The 21,834-nt window shown below is 42.6% G+C and overlaps 2 protein-coding genes across 3 annotated transcripts; one reads left to right on the top strand and one right to left on the bottom strand.

The window, feature by feature from the left end:
• Positions 1-377: 377 nt before the first annotated feature.
• On the top strand, positions 378-5,714 carry prph2la (peripherin 2-like a). Its single transcript, XM_034576121.1, has 3 exons — positions 378-1,185; positions 2,267-2,513; positions 3,131-5,714. The coding sequence occupies exons 1-3, from the start codon at positions 605-607 to the stop codon at positions 3,401-3,403; spliced, it is 1,101 nt and encodes a 366-aa protein (XP_034432012.1). The 5' UTR covers positions 378-604; the 3' UTR covers positions 3,404-5,714.
• Positions 3,902-21,756, bottom strand: ubr1 (ubiquitin protein ligase E3 component n-recognin 1). Of its 2 annotated transcripts, none has more exons than XM_034576120.1 (47): positions 21,536-21,756; positions 19,271-19,530; positions 18,652-18,730; positions 18,228-18,338; positions 16,994-17,121; positions 16,768-16,906; positions 16,601-16,663; positions 16,351-16,474; positions 16,140-16,247; positions 15,952-16,040; positions 15,765-15,863; positions 15,493-15,650; positions 15,305-15,404; positions 14,695-14,823; positions 14,411-14,591; positions 14,274-14,326; positions 14,052-14,162; positions 13,876-13,941; positions 13,689-13,790; positions 13,539-13,602; positions 13,326-13,450; positions 13,187-13,239; positions 12,991-13,093; positions 12,503-12,551; positions 12,230-12,384; positions 12,041-12,140; positions 11,838-11,941; positions 11,657-11,737; positions 11,213-11,394; positions 10,897-11,105; positions 10,700-10,793; positions 10,416-10,568; positions 10,225-10,325; positions 9,936-10,035; positions 9,700-9,848; positions 9,562-9,617; positions 9,377-9,473; positions 9,221-9,288; positions 8,884-9,031; positions 8,654-8,741; positions 8,029-8,165; positions 7,834-7,942; positions 7,687-7,743; positions 7,516-7,593; positions 7,267-7,437; positions 7,050-7,151; positions 3,902-6,307 (listed from the first exon to the last, which is right to left on the bottom strand). In XM_034576120.1, the coding sequence occupies exons 1-47, from the start codon at positions 21,581-21,583 to the stop codon at positions 6,166-6,168; spliced, it is 5,223 nt and encodes a 1,740-aa protein (XP_034432011.1). In that variant the 5' UTR covers positions 21,584-21,756; the 3' UTR covers positions 3,902-6,165. The 2 variants fall into 2 exon arrangements, with proteins under 2 accessions (XP_034432011.1, XP_034432010.1); XM_034576119.1 differs by having other exon boundaries at positions 5,065-6,307; positions 10,700-10,799; positions 21,536-21,755.
• Between the last annotated feature and the right edge of the window lie 78 nt (positions 21,757-21,834).

Raw genomic sequence — 21,834 nt, 5'->3', positions numbered from 1 at the left:
ACGAGAGGAGAATGGTGTTACATTTTCAAGGTGAATGCTGACCAGGCTGAGGTAGGTGGATCTTTTTTGATTTATATTTTTCATTGTGTCAGCTATTTCTTATATTTTATTATAGGGTACTTTTTCCTGACAAAAGGGAAAGAATCTGTGGATTAATGGGGAGGTTACTGTGTTTTTAAACCCTTTTAAATGTCCCTGATTGTTTCTCTGTTTGTCTCCCATGTAGATGTAGATTTCCTCTTTGCATACAACTGATTATACATCATTGTGTTGTTTTTTCAATAGTGTTGAAAAAACAACACATTTCATTAAACTGTGCTGCTAATGTGAATTTTTATTTGTCACACTCTCTCCACTGTAGTGTCACAGATCTGTCCGCGCCTACAATAGAACCATAATGCAGCGTGCACATGATATCGATCATGACAGCCAAGCTAAGCTGCTTATAGGAGGACCTTCAGAGAACTGTACAACCAACCCCCCTCCCACTGGTCCCCGGCACCCCCTGGAGGATAACCTGTTCCTCTACCCTGATCTACCTGTGTCCCACCCTTAATCCCCCTCCCTGGACTTAAAAGGAAAAACTGAGAGAGGATAAGACACCATGGCGGTCTTGAGGGTGAAGTTCACCAAGACCAAGCGGGATAAGTTGGCCCAGGTGCTGTGGATCCTTAACTGGATCTCAGTGCTGACAGGGGCCATCCTGTTCAGTCTGGGGCTCTTCCTCAAGGTGGAGATCAACAAGCGAGCGGAGCTGATGGCCGAGAGGGACATCCAGTACGTGCCCAACATGCTCATAGCCGTGGGCTTCATCGCTTGTGCCATCAACTTCCTGGGTGGGAAGATCTGCTACGACTGCGTGGACACCACCAAGTTCCTGCGCTGGAAGCTGATCATGCTGCCCTACATCATCTGCACCTTCTTCTTCACCTTCTGTGTGCTGGTGGGGGCGCTGATGTGTTACAGCATGCGTGGGGAGCTGGAGGACTCTCTGAACCTGGGGCTGACCGAGGCCATGAAGTTCTACAAGGACACAGACACGCCGGGACGATGTTTCCTGAAGCGCACTGTGGACATCCTGCAGATAGAGTTCCACTGCTGTGGAAACAATGGCTACAAAGACTGGTTCCAAATCCAGTGGATCAGCAGCAGATACCTGGACATGTCTCAGAAAGATGTGTTGGAGTAAGTACTGAAAAAAAGCTGTAACAACATCCCCTTAATATATGAATACACATTTCTATTCTGTATATTTCATCTTTAACTACAATGGCACTCAGTAGAGTAGACCTCCACCAAGGCCCACCAGTCCCCTTACATTCAACAAAATGCCGCACCAAGTTGCACATTCTCATAGATTTTTAAATAAAAATCTGTGAAAATGTCAAAATACATAATGTTAAAGTAAGTTTAAAAATTCTTTTTCCTGGATCTACCCCAGACACCAATGTTTTATGGGTTCTTCCCTGACCCACACCCTTCCGCCAAGTTATGCGATCATCTTTCCAGTAGTTTTTGCGTAATCCTGCTTATTGAAAAACATGCAAGGTTTGTTTGGCAGAGGTAATAACTATAAGAAGACTTTCTCGACCCTGAACCCCAAAGCAATCAGTGTTGAAGTCAACATCCTTTTCACGACTCTGGGTGGATCCTCTCGGAGGCGTCAGTTTCTGCCAGCTTCTCTCGTTGTCCCAGCTTTTGGAAGCCTCCCAGCAGACTGTCCTCTTTTGGCACCACTCAGCTCTTGGTCAGACAGGCAGCCTGGCGGGCTGATTAAAGAATAAACGCACTAATTACTGTAATTAACTTTCACCAGATAAGTTTAGAAGAGACTGACGAGTGCCAGACACCACGGAAACCTTCAAAAATGCTTCCAAGTGAAAATGTGCTCATTATTTAAACGTTAGAGAAACCGATTGGAAAAAATATCCATTACGTATGTGACAGGGTTGTTTGAAACGTTTTATTTTTATTTTTTATGAACCACTGAGAACAACATTTGATCTTTTTTTTGTCCAACAAGGAATAGCTAATACATCAAATTCAGGAAGAACAAGTTAAATCATCCTTCCCTGTTCTCCAGGGGAAGTCCGACTACCTATACTCACCAAAACATGCCGGTACATATTTCATAACAACTCCTCCTCCACTAATAATTTGTACACAGTCCCAAACAATCACACATATTGTAGAGATCTACCATTTCACACACTGTAAATCCATCCACATCAACCTTTAACCTTTGCATCTTTCCCCTGCTCTCCAGCCGATTGAGGAGCAACGTGGAGGGGAGGTACCTGATGAACGGAGTCCCCTTCAGCTGCTGCAACGTCAACTCCCCGCGGCCCTGCATCCAGCAGCAGATCTCCAACAACTCTGCCCACTTCAACTACGAGCACCAGACGGAGGAGCTGAACCTGTGGCTGAAAGGGTGTCGGCAGGCGCTGCTGGAGCACTACAACTACATCATGCAGTCCATCGGCCTCGCGGTCCTCATCACCTGGCTGTTTGAGGTGAGGAGACACAAGCTGCTGCCAACAGAAGGTCGTAATGGGTGAAATTAAAAGGGAACTCCACACATTCCAACACGTGTGAAAAAAAGTCATATGCAGTGTTTTGTGGTTCCAGAGAGAGCTGAAGTGCTGGTGGTCAAGTTCAATTGTGGGTAGGCCAGATGTTGGTTGACCAGATAGTCGGTCGGTCAATTGATTGGTTGGTCAGTCGGCCGTTCAATGAATTTGTTTGTTTGTTAGTTGGTTGGTTGGTTGATTGGTCAGTCTGTCCATCGGTCGGTCAATCAGTCAGTTGGTTGATTGGTTGATTGTCAGTTGGTTGGTTGTTTGGTCGATTGTTGGTTGGTTGGTTGTCTGGTCGATTGGCTGGTTGGTTGTTCAGCAGGATTACGCAAAACAACGGAAAACATTTCCACAAAACTTGGTTGATGGTTGGGACATAGGCCAGGCAATGTTTAGAGGACTAATATCTTCGAGTTAGTGAAATGTGGTTTGACTTGATTGAAGTTAAGGGGACTGTTGGGCCTTGGCAGAGGTTTCTGCTCTCTACTGAGAGCCATGGTCCTTCAAGTTTCAGTTTGATCCTGTAATAAAGGTCTGTGTGTGTCTTCTTTCAGCTGTCAGTGTTGACAGGAGTCCGTTACCTTCAGACCTCCCTGGAAAACGTGCTGAGGCAGGGGGATCCCAACTCCGAGTCGGACGGCTGGCTGCTGGAGAACAGCTTCATGGAAACAGCCCGCACCAACCTGAACATCATCAAGAGCCTGGGCAAGAGCAACCAGATCGACACGGCCGACAATGGGGACCCGAACATCAACGTCCCCTCCACCTCCAAAGCACACTATGGGCCGGACAACGTGCCGCCGAAGCAGATCCCTGAAGCCAGTTGACCTCTCTCTGACAAAAAGGACCCAGTGAAGAGCGTCACTGTGGGCCTAAATACCCAGACTACTTAAAAAGAGTCAAGAATTACAGCTGGGAAACACCTGGACAAAGGTGTTGGTTTGTGTGGAAATGGAGATACAATCTTACATCACATAATATATGATCGAGTTTCTTGAGTGAAATATTCTCTAAGACAATGCCTTTTTTTTGCGACTGTTTCCAACCATAAATTCATCATAAAGTTTTCGCCTGTCCTGATGCAGACACCATCACATCAATCACCACAAATGTACACATCCAACACATCCGTACACAACTGTACTGTAATCTGTTGTTTACAAATGATTTATTGTTGCCTGCGTGTTATGGCTGCCTGTATTTTTCCAAGACTGGAGTAAAAATCACGAAAGATTGTTCAAAGAAATCAGCGAAGCACCAATATTACATTATCACACACATTTTTGTCCTCCTCATTTAAATGTGTCAGAAAATAGAGTCAAGAGTTTATAATGATTTTATATCAGGAAGTTGTAGTGAAGAAGTTACATATTCAGGAATAGGGTGATTCAGCTTCAAATGAAAAAGGCTTTGTAGGAGCTGGAAGAGCACAACGATTAATTTCTCTTTAGTTCTGGGTGTTTACAACATTAGTATTAGTATCTTCATCATCTTTTCTGTGCATTTCCATCAGCAAATGTTATTTAGGTCCATAGTACACAATGCGATAAATACAGTATGATCATGCTTTCACAGTTAAAACCCTTTTACCAACTGATAACAGAGTTTATAGAAGGTTCAAACCATCACTACACTGAATCTCATGTGCCTCAGCGATGCCACTGTGGGCCAATCGTCTACTGAAATCACTTTTCACTGGGATGAGCTTTGAAAAGCTTGACAATAAACCTTTTCAGTCGGCTTTAGTGTCAATAGCTCCGCCAAGGAGGTTATGTTTTCGTCTGCGTTTATTTGCCTGTTTGTTAGCAGGAAGTATTGGATGGAAGGATGCAGTATCAGTCAGGGAAGAATCCATTGAATTTTGGTTGCGGTCCCAAGAATTATTATCACTTTATTTAAAATAAAATAAAAATATATACAATTAATGGATCTTGATGAAAAAAAAAAAAATCAGGCATGTTTGGGGGACGTGTATGAAATTTGATGCAGATCCAAATAAAAATCCAGATTTAATGGATATAACAGTGGTTTCTTAAGGGGACTGTTGGCCCTTAGCGGAGGTATGCTCTCTCTCGAGTGCCCTCCTAATTCATTCTAATGAGGAGACTAGAGTTTCACTACAAACGGGTCTATTTTGTGTTTCTTTCTTGGCTGGTGTCAGGGTCTTCTCACCGGAAATAAGAGCTTGGTGGTCGCTAAAGTGTTTTTTAATAAAGTTCTGTCACTGAAATGTTGACGTACTCGTGTAAAATTGCTTGCGGCACGGCCTCTGTCTGACTTGGAGTGGGGATCGAGCCTTATTTAAAAAAATAAACATTAATGGTGAAGAATGGCTCATTCATTTATTCTAAGTCAACAAGAAGAACACGAAGCAAACATCCTGTGCTGGAGCTCATCCTTATACTGGTTTGCAAATGGTTACATTTTTAGATAAAGGAAACAGTGTTGCACTCTGATTGATTCGGGGCACAAGGACAGTTCATGTGTAGACAGGCTTTAGTGTCTTTATTCTCCACAACCTGGAAGTCTCATGTAATACTGACTTACAACACAAAAAGGAAAAAAAGAAAATGATATATTCACACATTTTTTTCCTGAATATGATAACAAAAAAAAACAATGGTGGAAATAAAGAATGAAAATATATCATATTAGATTGTTTTCAATAAAATGTACTTTTTAATGTCTTAAATAGAATATTGCAATAGTTTCTTTACTTTAAATTTGTGTTGCGTGTGAAATTATCTGTCTTCAATAAGTTTGAACAATTATAAAGAGTAAATATCTCATATTTCTAATTAGATTGACCTAATACCTTTTAAAGGGACATATTATCATTGTTTAGTATAGTATCATAGCACGTCTTCTTATCAATAAATGCATCTATATGGAAGCAGGTGAGTGTATACTTCTAACAGGATTTAAACTGTTTGGAAAATATATCCTATAAATGTTTTATTAATAGAATAATGTCTAAATGTGAGCAAAGGTGACAGCAGCATTACCCGGACCATCTACGTAACTGATGCGCAAAACCCAAATGTGCAGGACGTCTGATTAAACCTACACAATTTCCAAATGACTGTATCCTCCAGTAAAGTATAACTCAACATTATAACTTATGACAAATCATTTCTAACACAAAAAAAAAAAAGAGAGAATGCAAAGAATTCACAGAATGAATCAGGATTCAAATCAAATACATAAAAGTGGTAACAGAAACATGCTGGTGTGGATCTGATGTTTGTCTTTATTTGAATGAGCCTCTTTGCAAACAAGATGACTCGAGGAGAAACTCCTTCTCACAGCGGACAATCAAATTAAAACAAGGCGACTTGGGTTCGCAGGTTATCCTTCATCCTCCGCTACTCTTCTTGAACGTCCCACCTCTCTGGACTCCGGCAGGGCTTTTATGAGGGAGGGGCTGGCTGCTCCGGCCTCCTTTGAGCGGAGCAGGGTTGTTTGCTTGTGTGTTTGATGTAATGTGTGTTTGTGTGTATATAAGTGTGTAGGTGCCTCAGGAGCACTGGAGCAGAATGTGCTCGATGGCTGTGCTCTATTTCCCGGGCCACCACAGCTGGAGCAATCATCACAACATCTGCCACTCGAAGGCATACATTACGTTGACCACCTCCAGGCTGCGGGCGATTTCTTCCAGGATGCAGTGCTGCTGCCACAGCTGGTTCAGCTTCCTGTAGCGCTCGGGGCAAAGGTGCAGTGGATTGCCCCGTCTGGAAATGAAAATACACAAAGTACTCAATGAATCAAGGTTTCTGAAAAAAGAACACCATACGATACGACGGTAGAAGAAATATTAAGATCCTTTAACTAAATTATCAAAATGTTAAAATACTCCATTTTAAATCAAAGTTAAAGTTTAAAGTATCAAAAGAAGGACTCATTATGAAGCTATGAGTGACAAATAATTTGTCACAAATGTTTGCTAATAGTGATGCATTCATGAGTAAGAGACAGTAGGATCATTTTTGCTTTAAATAAAATGTTAATTTTCCAAGTAACCAACAATACAACTGTTAAATATTTAAATGTAAATGCTGTGGTGTAGAAGTACAAAAAGGAAATAATCACTACAAACGTATCACTCTTCAGGTGGAGGAAGTATGTTAAGCAGCTATTATTTTTAACCTGTAGGAGGCAGTATTGACATGTCTACATTAGAGTGGGGATACCCGACCCAAAGCCCAAAGGGACCTGATGAGTTGAGCCAGGTTCAGAGAAATGTTTTTAAAAGATATTCTGGTTTGGTACGGTCACGTTGGCTGAGCTATCTACTTGATTGTATTTATGCTGCACGTGGCTATAATCTGGGATAACATCAGGTTTGCTAATTTACTCTCAGAATCAGTTGGGATCAGACACAAAATTGAGAACCGAGCTGAACTGTACATCAGTTGCATCTCTAAGCAGAAGTCGTAACAAAGCACCACCTGGAGAAGCAGCAATGATTCTTACCCAAGGTGAGGATCAGTCTCTCCATAATCGTCCAGGTAAGGAGCAGGGTATGTGCTTCCTCGAGTCTTACTGGCCATCAGGATAATTTCACACTCTCTTATCCTGTCAACATGAAACAAGAAAGTGTCAAATCCAATAAAATCAAAAGGACAAATGTATATATTTTAGAGAAGACAAAATAATAATTTAATCTGAATGTCCAGGACAGATGACCCACCTCAGGAACATCCCCACACCAGCACCACAGATCGCAGCGTGGGCGGTGCACGCTCCCACATCTTCCCCGTCCAGCTGACTGAGGCAGCAGGAGCTCTGAGAGCACAGCATGGCCCCACAGAACAGGCACAGTGTCGGGTGCTTCCTCTCATCATCAGTCGACTTGGGACACCTGAGGACAAAAGAAGATTTAACATCCACACTTTCCTCCAAGAGCTGATGAATGAGATGACTTTAACTTCCCACTTACTGGAAATGGCTGGCTTGATTGAGGAGAGCACTGTAATCCTCGGGAAGATCAATCAAACGGTTCCTTCTCCTGGGATATCTGAAGAAAGAGTTTATGGATTAATTATAACCGAGATGCTTTCAATAACAAAATAAAAGTGGAGCCTTCTTTAGTACAAAAGCCAACATCTACCTGACTGTCTGGGTTTTGCCTTTCAGGGCTTTGGTTATAGCTGGGCTCCCGCACCACCTGAGGAAGACAAAACATTGCCATAAAGCTGCTCCCCTCTTCAGCCAGTTGATCAAATGCATTGGCCTTGCCTGAGTGTTGATCACTTACCTCTGCAGCAGCGGATTAACGGTGTCTCTGTGCTCCTGGAAGAGCTGGAACACATTGGAGGGTAGTGCCAAATAACTGCATAGTGCCTCCATCTGTCCTTGGGAGGTAACTTCAATAGATAAAAACCGACAGCATGAGTGAATATACCATCACACTCTATATTAAGATGATGAAATACTCAAGAGTTTGACCTACCAGAAGTACTATAAACTTCCTCTGGTGGATGTACTCCAGTAAGGCAATTGAAAAAGAGAGCAGCGCAGCGCAGGAAAGGTTCGATTCCTCGCTTCACTTTTTCTGCCACAGTGCTGCCGGACACATCTGGAACCAACCTGGTGAGCAGACCACAGAACAACAAGCTGAGGACACACAAGCTGGTTCGATTACAGACAAACCTGATACTTGAAGTTATCTTATGAAGAAATTAGATGAAAAATATCTGTCCCATTTTACCTTGTATATCAAACTGCCCTCAAATCCAGCGATCACCTAGTTTTATGTCTGCATGATCAATTGTTCTCAAAAACTAAATATTTTCTTGATTTTAGAGATTGTAGAGAAATATAAAAATATTTCTGGCACTAATCAGGGAGGGAGAGTTCACCTCTAACTTTCACTGTGGGCTTTACAAGCTCCAACATAAACATTAGTTTACCACTATCAAAATAAACAAATTATTTAAATTAAATTCTACAAGCGACTCAACTAATTCATAGATTTTACCCTACATGATTTTTAACCACATAAATTACTTAAAATGTCAAAATAAAGGTTGTGGTTGTGTTCAGTATTATATCAGATAAATATTAGAATAATTTACCTCCCAGTGTGTTGCGACACTACACTGTACAGCTCTGCAGCTGCTCTCGCCTCCTCTGTCTCCTCTCCACCAGCCACTGGATTAAAATCTGAACAAGAAATTACAGCAATATTCAATCATCACAATCACTTTCATTATTATTTAGCATTCTGAGATAGTTTAGAAATTGTAATATACTATTTATAGGTAGTTAAATTCGTGAGAGCAGCTTGCATGGTTGAGGTTTGTACCTGTAGAGGACAAGACGACCTGGACGATGTGGGCCATGGTGACCAGGTGTAAGATGTGCAGGTGGTTGTAGGCAGAGCTGACAGCAGACGGCTGTAAGTCTACAGCCTCTTCCTGGTACAGTGAGGGTATAGACAACACCATACCCACCTAAAAAAACAAGTACACAAACATTACATACACTATCATAAGGTTCTCGCACAAAGACTCTGTCAAGTTAATACAATGGCAAATATCACCTTTAGTTTCTATCATTATGGGAGTACAAATGCAAACATGTCATTGATATCAGTAAAATGTAAAACATATTCCAAAATGGAGACGATACCGCAGACGTACCAGAAGATGGAAGAAATCCACCTCCAGAAGGGACGGGTGGGTTTTTCTGCTCGTAACTGGAAGCAAAGCTGTGAAGAGCGACAAGGACAAATATATAATCATGACCGACTGATACATGAATATGATGTATTAAGAATTCTTGGCTGAGCCACTTACCCCCCAGCATGTCTGTGAAGTGCCTCTGGATTACAGTCTGAGAGCTCTTAAGTCTCTGGGATGCGGAAAACTGAACTATTGCCTTTAGACCTGCAAGCTGAAAAATGGGGAGAGGAATATCACAAACATGACCATTATACAATAATATAGGATAGGTGTTGACTTGTTAATATGTGGCATCAAACCTGTCTGTTTTGTAAGGATCCAAACAGTGATTTGTTCTCTGCCTGCAAAATGTTTTCTGTGGAGACACACATGTAAAGATTTTAAGTTTTGTAAAAAGGATGAAGGCAGAGAGAGATGCTTAATTTGCAAAGTCCTACCTATGGCCTGAATAGTGAAGGCACATGTATTCCAGGCCATAAGGGGCACACGAGGACACAGCTCATTGGGTGCCGTCTGCAGTCCCACCCTGTGCACCGTGGTGGCGCACACGACCAGCATCTCCACTATGCTCTCTGAGAACTTTCTCCTAAAGAGCAACAGAGAACTCAGGTCAAAGTGAGACAGGAAACACGGAACCTTGAGCAATATTGAAGGGGCAAACAGTTTCACTCACGGCTCTTGAACTCCATAGCTGAGAATGGATCTAAAGTCGGGCTGTCCCTGTCCACACAGCCCCGTCTCCGCCTCTGAGCTATTTCCTTCTGTGCTGCTATCTGCAAGAGAGAGTATGAAAACCATTCACTATCTCATGTCACAGGATTTTTACTGTCATCAAATGTCCTTATGCCAAGAAACAAACAGGCATAACGACACACATAACCAATGGCAAATAATGAAATGCCTCGTTCTGTGCCTCAGCTGTTCACAGAGATGCAGTTATTGTTTACTCCATGTTTTCTTACCGTTATCCTGAGTGACTGACTTGAGACCTTTAATCCTGGCAGAGAGGATCTGGATCCAGCGAGGCATGGTCAAGTGCTGGCCAATTATCTCTGCATTCTCACTACACGCAGGAAACAAACAATAACGTCTAATTATTTGTTCAACCAAGAGCTCGGTGCAGATTGGCCTGATGAAGCCGGACTTGACTTACTAGTTAAATGTTAATGGTTCCAGTGGGATGAGAGGGACAACGGTATTGCACAGAGACTTGCACAGGGGACACAGGTACTCCCCGTTCTCCAGGTCGATGATCAGCTCAGCGTGGAGACGATTCCTGGTCGTATTCTGGACTGCCTCAAAATATCTGAAACATATTAAATGTAAATTAACAATCAATATTGCCGTTTAGCTGACTACATGTGGTAGAAGAGGAGGATTGTCATGATAATATATAATTAATTCAGCAAAAATGGCCAATTGTGTTCCGTGACTTACTTCTGCCAACAGATGGCGTGCATGACATGTCCACAGCTGCCAGTGTGGGTCCCTACTGACAATTCTGGAGGCATCAACAGGGGATATGTTGTCCCTGACCCTTTAAGGGAGACAGAAAGAAAATACAAGTCAGATTTTCACCTATAAACATTCAGCTTCCACTTGATAAGTGAGACGTTTGTTGAGTGGAGACTGACCTTCTCCTCTGTTGGTCACCATCTTTCCTCTGCACTGTGTCAGCACCGTGGACCTCTGGACACAGGCCGTCAGTACCATCGCCGGACGCTGAGCCACCACTTCCTGCTCCTCCTGACAAAGAATGCAGGTCAGCACCTCCCGCTCAGCTGGGGTCGACCCTCGCTGTGGGCCGATGGCTACACACAGCTCCCTATGCTCCATGTCACAGCTGGAGGAGTAAACATAACCCACACTAGAATTATTGGAATCCATTCGATGCACATCTTCACCTCTACTCAAAAGAAACGCATGGAGTTCTGCAATGGCTGTGCTCACCTCTCGACAGCTGTAGGAGGCTCTCCCTGTATCCCGCTGTCAGGCATGTTGTCGTACAGCATCTTGTTGGACTCGATGAAGTTCTTCTGCATTGCCGACATTTGGGCCATAATCTTCTGACGGTGGAGTTTGGCTGCCTCCGCCTTCCTTTTCCGCTCGGCTTTCTCCTTGTCCTGAACACTCTGGACCAACCAACCAAAAACAAACGAGAGGGTGAGACTTCCCGGTGTCAGTAGGTTTCTGAAGTGTTGAGTATCTTGTTTGAACAAAGGAGAGTCTCATGTTTCAGGGCAGTGTCGCATGATTATGGTTATTTGTTGCTGTTGCTGGAATTTGTCTCAATGTGAGAATATTCTTTTTTTGGCAACAGGCAGTGACATAAACATACATTTATTACATGAAATTGATAATGTTTCACAATCCTCATACAGTGTTTTTTGTTACCTCCTCTGGCCTGGTTGTATCCACACTCATGGATGCTGTTGGACTCGACTTCTCTCTAAGGCACTTGACAATTTCAAACATCTAGAAGAAAAACATAAACATAAAATTAGACTGTAAGATAAATGTCAGTCCAAAAAGCTGATAATGAAAATGTATGGATATATATGAAATAGCAGCATACCTGTAGAACCCATTTGACCATGTCTTTCTGAGCTTCAAGTGATGGAAGAGCCTTGATCTTGGACAACAGCAGGAACACCGACTTGCCGTGTTCTGAACCAATTCCTGGAAGAAAATAAGAGACGCACAATTCAAGAGTCACAAAAATCCCAAAACCTAACAGGTGCATACATTTGTGAACTGTGATCTCTGGTTTTTACTCACTGCGAGCCTTAATGCTGAAATCGAATGTCACTTCCTCCTCTGTGCTGTCCTCAAGCTGTGTTTTCTCTTCAAGCAACGCCTGACCAATCACATGCAGGGCCTGCGTGGAAAAGGTTTGCGTATTGTTAAAAGCCTTTCTGGCAAACAGGACAGGGTAGAGGCTGTAAATGTGAATGTCCACATGTGTACCCTCTGGATCATGGCTTCTGTCCAGTGCGTCGCCCGGTCCTCTGCAGCTCTCTGAAGGACACGTCTCAGGATGTGGATGATAACGTCACAGCAGAGCAGACGCACGATGTTGGAGAAATCTGGGCAGAAGGCCGGGGGCACCGGGGGACGAAGAGCTGAGAACAAAAATCAAACAATGTTAGAGGAGTAATTGCGCACAATAATCCAGCGCAGTGGAGAAGATTTAGTGGCTACAGTGGAGAGAGGCCTGAGCAGAGGAAAGCTGGTGATCACCTTTATCATTGCCCTCCTGAGTCCTCCTCTTCTTCTGTGACTCTTCTGCCTACAACAAGCGCAAAATAAGAATGAAATGAACTCTTCAACAGATGATGTGTGTGGTATATTTTAACCCATTTAGACATGATGCTACGTATGCATGTATATACCTTTAGGAACGGGTGCAACATTTGTGTGCTTCTCTCTTTAGAGCTGGATGAAACGTGTGCACCTTTTATGTGACGTCATTCACATGTGACTGAAGAAATACATTGCGACTCTCTGAAATACTCGTGTGTGTGTGTGTGTGTGTGTGTGTGTGTGTGTGTGTGTGTGTGTGTGTGTGGGGGGGGGGGGGAAATTATGGGAAATGTAATTTGTTTTTCAGTGCTGTTTAGTAGCTTTTTAGGGGGTTGTTTTTAAAGAATGTTTATGTTTTAGAGTGGGTTTTTATTCAGCATCTTTGGTCTTAATGGGTTAAAACTGCTGATGAGACATCCTGTTACCTTGCTGTGCTGGGACCTTGAGTAATGGTAGAAGAAAGGGTTGAATTCTACCAAACGCTCTTTTTTGACTCCATACAGTCCGTGTCCTGATACTCCTGGTTTTCTAAAAACAGAAGCAGAGGAGACGGATTAAACCCACGCACCCCCACCCAGACAGTCCGGATTAAAATCAAGAGCTGTTTCAGTCTGAACGTACTTGAAGGTGGCTACTTTAGAAATCACCGTCTCCAGGCCTGTTTCGTGGCTTTCCTACAAAGAAAACATTTTTACACTTGCTTATAACGCTGAAAACTCATTCAGTGAAATGAATTTAGATCGGGCATGATGCAACTTACATTCTCTGGCAGGCCTTTGACCAGGCTACTATGAGCCATGGGCTCGATGCACAACAGGTGGATGACCTCCCTCATCGTCACATCCTCTCTGGTCACTTGACTGATCCCGGGCACAAAGCGCTCACCTGGAAAACAGAGCACGGGTCAGACGCTACATTGTCATTCATATCCAGCTGAGTAATCATATTTGATGAGTAGAATGTGACACTGCACCAACTATGACGATCAGCAGGTACAACATCTCTTCCGTCAATCGATTCCACTGTACCAGCTCATCCTGGAAAATTGGTGATTTTTTCATTTGTGCGAAATTAAGTTTGGACGCACAACATTTCTTTTCCTGAATGAATACTAAAGTGTTACCTGGTCTTTGCTTGAACAACTTCCGTTAAAATAATCGAAGAGCTCGAAACGCAGCAGGATCAGCATGAGGAAGTGGTTGGGGTCCATCTTGGAAGCAGCTATCTGTAAACAATGTGTGGGGAGGATCGTATGTTAGTACATTGTATATTGAGCATGAGCAAAATGTTATGTCTGACTGACACCGAACCTGAAGCATGAGAATGTCCTTGTCGTACATCTCGTCCCTGCATTTTACATCCTGGTAGTAGTAGACCTGTTCGTATGAAACATTTCGGTTAATTCACTTTTTTTTATCAATAGAAAAAATAATAACAAACAGCGGAATGAAAATAACATCTCATGCATCTAAAGAAGGCAGCATACCTGGCTGACCAATGAAAGCCCGTTTCTCCGCCACATTTCTGCTGAGACCTGAGCAGCCAGCACCACACAGCGCAGAGGATGTTCCACCAGCTGGGTGTAGTCATAAATCTCCTGCAGCAGAAAGAAACATTACTATATTACATATATCTGATACATGTGGTGCAGGTTTAAAGTATTCTTTCCATACTGTGGATGCAATGTCATTGTTTCCCCATCACTTACAGGATTATCCAGATGTTCAATTGCTCCTGTTTTGCACAGAAGTACATACAAGCCTGTGGATCAGAATAAACAGAGTAGTAAGTTTACAGTTTACAGGAAAACATTATTTTTAAGAGGCTCAATATGAGTTTTCCTACCAGCCAGTAGTCTGGAGATAGGCAGGTGTATGCTGACAGGCTCCTGAGACACTTTGTAAGGGCGAACATGAAGAATGTGTTTGCACATGTAGTAGTCTGTGGCCTCCCTTCGGAAGGGCTGGTTATTGCACTGCATGAGGTCTTTGTGGCACTCCTTAAATGCAAGCAGCAAGATCTCGTCCTGAAAGGGCAGACATAATTAATAACTGAATACAGCAGCAACATAATGCTTTCCTCTTTAACTGTGAGGAGGTTTTATCGTTAAAAAATGATACAAAACTCACATCAGAGGAACACCAGTCCTGAAACATAGCAAGAATGTGGCGCAGCTGGATCTGAAGAGAAAATCCAGCTTCCCACTCTGGCTCCACTGCAATGTGTTGCCCAAACTGGCGCTTCACCTCCTCCATACCCTGAAAGGCAAAGTGAAAAAAGATTAATTATACAAACTGATTTGTCTAGTTACCATAACTGGATATAATAGTTATGCTATTACATGCTATCAAAGAATGAATCAGGGTCTGGAGGTTATGTTTTCACCCCGGCCCGTTTGCTTGTTTGATGGTTTGTTTGTAAGCAAGATTTCGCAAAAACTACTGGACAGATTACCACATAACTGGTGGAGGGATGGGGTGTACTGTAGGTCAGGGGAGAACCCATTAAAAAAATTCCTGACTCAGATCTGCACCCGAGTTTTACCACTCTTTTAACATTGCGAGAAATCATTTTCACAGATTTCCCAGGGAATCATTCATGGATCTTGATGAAAACAATCGGCTTATTTAGGGGACTGATGGGTGCGAGTGTGTGAAATTTGTTGCCAAATGATTAAATTCAAGGGGACTCTTGAGCCTTGGCGGAGGAATGCGCTCTACCGAGTGCCACTCTAGTTACCTGCATGCATTTGAGAAGCCCAAGAAAGACTTTCAACCCCTCGAGGAACTGTCTCCGCAGCTCGTCAGTCCATGTTGAGGGTTTACTGATCAGAATATATCTGAGAAGAGAAAAAAGTCACATCTTTAACAAGGAATCGAAAGAGTTAGGAGTAACTTGTTTGTTATAACTGCTGCCTGCATAATCACCTGAGGTCGTGGAAGATGACCTGGATGCGTGCGAACTTGTCTGAGTTGTAGCCGAGGAAGAAGAAGCGATTGTTGTCATCCAGGTGTTCACGCAGCAATTCCATAACTGTGTCGACTACCACCTTGATGACATTGCCCTCTTCAATCAGCTGTCTGGCCTAGAGAAGAGATTTGAAGTTAATAGATGGCACTTAAACAATCTGTCTGCATGACTGTAAACATATTAATGATATGCCATACCTACACTACGATATAATATCTAGAGAACATACCAGTGTGGGTACAGTGAAGATTTGAACAGACAGAGCGGTGATGGATATATTCCTCTCATGGTCATCATTGATGAAATCCTTCTGCAGCTGCTTATAGTGCTGAAAAGATCAAGACAGGAAATATATTCAATTACATTATAAAGATTTCCTCAAAAGTTTTAAAACTATTATTTCAATGTTCTTTTACCTTTGTAAACTCAATTGCAAAATGCCTCTTGAACTCCGTCTCCATTAGCATGCTGCAGAAAATCAGCTCATGTACAATCTTGCGAGCTCCTTTGGAAAACAAGAAAAAATGTCTTGTTAGTGTCACAAAGAAATGAGTTGAGATTAACCTACAACTGTGTATGAAAATCTAAACTCCGATCTACTCGCCTTTGTACATCCTGGCATCGTGCAGCATGAGTTTGCTGATGAAACACGGGAGGTCTCTATCCGTGTCCGGCTCGAGTGCCACCTGACAGAAAGCCTGCCTGAAGCCGGCTGCACATCAAACACACAGGTTCACATGAATACACATGAATATTCAAATGAACTTGTTCGACTAAGCAGTGTAGTATGGTGTTGTGACAACGACAGCAGTTACCTGAGTAACCGATGATCTTTTGGAACCAGGAGCCGAGACGCAGGGCAAAACTCTGATGAGCCATGACGGCAGCGTGAAGGATCTCCACGCGCAGAGGCTGCAGGGAAATGTGCTCCGAGTTGGACTGTAACACGGCAGTAACAAAGTTTTAAAAAACGGAACAAGGATGATCTTTGGCTCAAGACTACATACAATTCCAAATTTCTAAATGAGCTTTTAAATAGGTGTAGAGTCAGTAGCTGGTATTTACCCTGATAAGGTCTTTTGCTTGCTGACATGAGCGAAGGGTTCCTCTCTTTACTGCACGCCGACCCTGTGCAAGAGATGAGAGTGCAATTAAGAGAACTGATTCAGATCAACCTTCTTTTGATAGTAATGTAAAGGAAAAGTCAAGAGCAGATCAAATCATTATTTTACCTCCTTATCAATAAGTGCTGTGTGCGTCTGTGCTTCAGCCTGATCACAGTTTACAGAACGCTGCAGGGTGTAGATGACATGGTCGTACGAGTGGTGCTCGTCGTTGTACAGAACACAGTAGTATGCATTGTCTTTTTGTCTGCATGGATGGAGAAATATAACATCAGGGTTGAGCTGTGTGCTTATACATATGCAGTTATGAATTTTCAAGTAATCAGACAGGTACCGGGGCTGGAGCTCCGGTGGCAGATCAAAGCTCTCCTCCCACACCAGGAAATCTGTGAGGTATTGCAACAGAACCTGGAACAGCTTCTCCGCACGCCCATAGAGCTCAGGTTCCAGCACACACTCATCCTGCACAAAATCAGAGAATCGCACAGGAATCACTATGTAGAGCAGTCTCAGGAGGTGTCTCGCTCCAGAATCCAGAACCTTTCACACATACACGTGACACAGTTTTGAGTAACATTGATAGAAAACGTGGAGTGATGTTTCTGCAAATTAAACATCTGTGATTTTTCCCAAAATGAGAACAGAAAAACATCTTTAACATTACAGAAACTGTAGCCAAACGGACAAAAATGCCCTTTACAACCTTTACTAATTCCCCATTTCCTATGTCACAACTGGTTACACGGAACTAGTCTAAATATTTTTCTAAAGAAGAGCCAAACATGCAGCTGACCTGGTCACAATAATATCAAATCCCCTGAGAGCAAACATTCCACACAGCAGCTAAGTATTTCATACAAATGTCTGACATTTAACACACAAGCTAAACTGAACATACAGTGAGCCTGTGCATTTACACCAGTCACGACGTCACACCGCTGTGTGAGAATAAGCGCTTTGGAATCTACCACAATCCAAACAACAAGAACTCTGACACAGAATGATGGGTTTTTGAATGTTCAGCGTGGAGAAGCAATTGTGGTCATGTGGTTCAGATCTGGTGTAGAAAACACCAGGCAGCCTGCCAGAGCGGGGCCAGTGATGTCTTTGTTAATGCAAGCACCTGCTGTTTATGGAAAAAAAGACAGAGCCGTCAAGCTCTACGTCTGCTCAAAGCCCCTGAGCGTGATCTTATCAGAGGAAAGCCCAAATACTGTGATCAGCAAAGAAAGGCCAGACAAACACCTGCTCAACAACCAATCATCACGCTGTGTTCCAGCAGCAGTTTGGTAGGAGAAAGTGTCGACTGAGCACATCCCTGCACTGTTCAGCCGTGATGTCTCACCAACTGTTTTCCACCAGCTTATGTGAACGTTATCACCCTCCCCATCGCTTAACCAAGTTGTTCATTTTCTGTGTTCTTTTCTCATTTCCGGAGTGAAAGCCACAGGCGACAGAGCAGCACCCACAACTAAGATGGGAAAATAAGCATTCTGGGGTACACTGACACAGAATGGGACACGCACGCCCCTCCCACATCCCTCTTTCCGCTCTGTTATGCAACTCACCGTTACCATGGCAGTGGCTGCCCCTGGGTCGTGTTTGGAGCAACAGGGGCCAATCTTCCAGGCCTCTACATCCCCGCAATCACAGAACCCCCCTCCTGATGACGCATGCATCTGGGAATATAAACACACATACTGTACTGTCACTGACAGCAGTTATCTTTAACAATAGCTGTAGCTGTGGGAATCCATGACTATGGTGCAACATAAAAGGCCTGTAATGATTTATAATTAAACAAACATTGATCTTTGTTGATCTAGAAATATGTTGTATATTTTCCCCGAAGGTTTAAGGGGCATACAAGAGAATCTTCCAGTTGACATTATAGTGCACTGAATATTACAGAGACTAGACAAGGGATAGTTAAGGAGGCTTCATTATGTGATGTCAAATTCAAAATATATAAATATTTATAGTGACGCTTACCTTGTAACGATGGCTTTTGTGTACACTATTCTGGAAGCAATCCATGCACAGAACACAAGTGGGATCTATTGCACAATCCCTGTGGAAGAAGTAGATTTGTTATTGTCAAGAAAAATGTATCATCTGAGGTTGAAGATGTGAAACTACAGTCAGTGTTGTTCGCTGTAATCAAACTGAAATGCAAACTGACTTTGTATTATGTGAACATCCGTGGTATAAAATTGATCAGCATAATAGGACTTTTTGGGGGATTTTGTGTTGATACTGATTTACTGTCCTTGGCTGTGTTATTGATTGAAGTCAAATTTTTTTTGGATAAATAAAAAGGAAATTGACAATAACTTAACAGATGTATACATGTATGGGAGTAATACAGCTCTTCATATTATTCAGGTTCACTCAGACTGCACCACACTGAAACCTGAGAGCTTCTGCTCATTAAATATGTATTTCTAACACTTAGCCTATATATTATGGTATTATAACTTAAATATATTGAGATAATCACCAAAACAAGATTTTATTTACCTACATCTCAACATGAGTATTTTATCATTATTTGTGTTATTATTGAAGTTACAGCTTTTTTATAACAGAAGATCAGAGGGTCTGTTCAGACCTGCAGGAGTAGACAGTCTCTCCCTCTTTGAAGACACGTCCACAGAGCTGGGACGAGGCGCTGTCATGCTTGAGCTTCTCCAGACCCTCCTGAGGATCTTCTCCAAACAGGAAACACTCCAAAGGGAGGAAGAGTCGGCTCTGAATGATCTCCTCTTTCTCCTGAGGGCCGAACTCTTTCTTCAGGCAGAAGATCTGAGGCACCTGCTCCCTCAGGTAGCGGAGCAGCTCCGCCCTGCTGTCTGCAGCCTCCAGCCATTCCTGAGGACAACAGAGAAGAGAGAGACAGGGATTAGTCTCTATTCTCATAGTAATATGCTAATTCATATTTACCTTTAGCAAGGGTTGGGTAGTAATGGATTCTATTTGTTCAAAATTACGTAATATCCCGAAAAAAAACTAGTAACTTTAATCAACCCACATTACATTTGAAAAACATGTGCAACTGTATATTCAGTACCTAACTACATTTCAATGTAATACGATCAGACCCCACCCTGCTGAGGATTACACTAACACTTACTCTTTGTTTGTCGCTTGGCTGATGCAACAAAGAACACAAATTAGCAGTTGTTTTCGGGTAACTTAAGCCAATGGTAAGGAATTAGTCACACTCTTTCCTCCTGTTGAATTACAGAAGTTTTGACACTTCTTGTATGAGCTGGCAGCTGAATGAAAAGCACAAAGTGCAGGCACAGGCTTGTTGAAGTGGCCTGATATCTGTGTGGCAAGAATCATAAATACAGTTATCATCCGCGTATCATGTTATCGAGCATAAAGTTACCACACCAATCTGTCTAGGCGAGCTAAGCCAAACAGAGGCGAACAGACAAGAAGGAAATACACACATACTCAAAAATACATCACAGAGTATAAAACACAGGAGTAAAATCTGAGCCCTTAAAAAAAAATGAAATAATAAATCCTAAATGTTTAAATGAATAGGGCAAACATTAAAAATAAATAAAACCTATATATGCAGATTCTGCATAATCTTTTTCGATTGCAAAAAATAAAATCTACTTATATATTGAACCTTATTCTAAATAAACAGTGAGAATATTTTGTTTCAACAAATTTTCTTTTTACTCGATAGATCTAAAACATTATCAATGCTAATAACATGTGTTTTGTGTACGTGTACATGTTACTACATGATTGTATTTCTCCAGCATTTTGCTTTTCAGTCACAACAACTAACCTCAGTATTTGAATAACTATTTATTTAGTATTCAGTTTATTCTAACTGCATTCATCCCGGCAGTGACACAGTGTTGTTGCAAACCTAAAGACTTGAGTTACACCAGATATCAGTACAAACATTTATATATTTATAATTTTACCCAACATACTAAAGCATCCTTACCTCTCCCTAGTCTAGTCTCTGTCTCCTGTGCATCATGTGCTAGAACGTCAAACTTTGGCAAAATGTTGATCACTTTTAAATCAACCATTGAATACACATTCCCTTGTACTAAACAAAATGGACACAGCTACAAAATTTTATTTCCAAAAATGATCTCTCTTTTTTTTCTTGAAACATCTGAAACCATTATCACTGTATTTTGTATGTACATATATATTATGTACACACACAATTGTATTTCTACTGCATTTGGTTTGTTGTTGCAATAATGATGCGTTTGTTTCACAACATCAACAACATCAATGGCGGCAGTGGAGGTAAATCTACCTATGTAGGTAAATCTACAGCAAACTCGGTCAACCAGAGATCAAATCATTTTTATATTTTACAGTGATGGCTCGAGTTTAAACAGACCACGTCTCCATCAACAACAACAACACCTGACGTGTCGTGAACTCGACCACCGTTGTTTTCAGCTGACACGACCCTGCGGGAGCGTGAGGAGCCGAAAAACGTCCTAAACTCATGGCTAACTCATGTTGAGGCGCTTTGGACAAAAGCGAGCGACCCAAAACACCAGCGGGTGGAGATAAACACAGCCCCGACAGCGCTGACACATCCCCCCCTGGCTTCCTTAGCTCATCTCCGATAAGTCCCGACTCCAAACCCACGGTCACGCACTGGCTGTTTGTGTTGATGTGGAAAATCCTCCGCAGAGACGTTTTAATGTTAGGCAGCTAGCACGGGAGCTAGCCGCCTCTGCTAGCCCGGTACGTGTTATTCCCCCTCACTTCGCCGCGGGACCGTGTCGTCCAGGGGGACCGACACGTTTCACCCCGGCGTCTGGTCTCGGGGTCACGGGGGTCGCTGTCAGGTGTATTCGCTGTGGGGAAGTCCTACCTTGCTGGGGTCTTGCAGTCCGTCTGAGGATCTCTCACCGTCCGCCATGTTCCATTTGCCGTAAAAGAAGTGTCGCTAGGAGACTGTTCCCCTTGTAATCAAAACCTTTTGCGACGCTGCCAGACCAGAACCCCCCGATCAATACCAGAGATATCTAATCAAGCACTATTTAGTTTATTGATCACATTGGACTTTGTTTAGTTTTTTAAAACGAGTGTTTTTACATTTGTAATCTGCCTCTTGTCAAAATAGACATATTGTAAACAAAAAAAAAATCCCCGACTCGCCCTCTTGTGGTG

This window comes from Hippoglossus hippoglossus, chromosome 22 (genome assembly GCF_009819705.1).
Source record: "Hippoglossus hippoglossus isolate fHipHip1 chromosome 22, fHipHip1.pri, whole genome shotgun sequence".
Lineage (NCBI taxonomy): Eukaryota > Metazoa > Chordata > Actinopteri > Pleuronectiformes > Pleuronectidae > Hippoglossus > Hippoglossus hippoglossus.
The sequence above is the reverse complement of the archived record's forward strand: the minus strand, read 5'-3'. Positions and strand labels throughout refer to the sequence as shown.

What these genes read in the sequence shown, in the direction of transcription:
- prph2la (XM_034576121.1), top strand. Translation starts at nt 605, where the DNA reads ATGGCGGTCTTGAGGGTGAAGTTCACCAAGACCAAGCGGGATAAGTTG. An exon ending in TCTCAGAAAGATGTGTTGGA is followed by an intron (nt 1,186 to 2,266) that starts GTAAGTACTGAA and finishes CCTGCTCTCCAG; the next exon opens with CCGATTGAGGAGCAACGTGG. An exon ending in TCATCACCTGGCTGTTTGAG is followed by an intron (nt 2,514 to 3,130) that starts GTGAGGAGACAC and finishes GTCTTCTTTCAG; the next exon opens with CTGTCAGTGTTGACAGGAGT.
- ubr1 (XM_034576119.1), bottom strand. Translation starts at nt 21,583, where the DNA reads ATGGCGGACGGTGAGAGATCCTCAGACGGACTGCAAGACCCCAGCAAG. An exon ending in TATCTCCAGACTACTGGCTG is followed by an intron (nt 14,327 to 14,410) that starts GTAGGAAAACTC and finishes TCTGATCCACAG; the next exon opens with GCTTGTATGTACTTCTGTGC. An exon ending in CTTCACTATTCAGGCCATAG is followed by an intron (nt 9,618 to 9,699) that starts GTAGGACTTTGC and finishes GTGTCTCCACAG; the next exon opens with AAAACATTTTGCAGGCAGAG.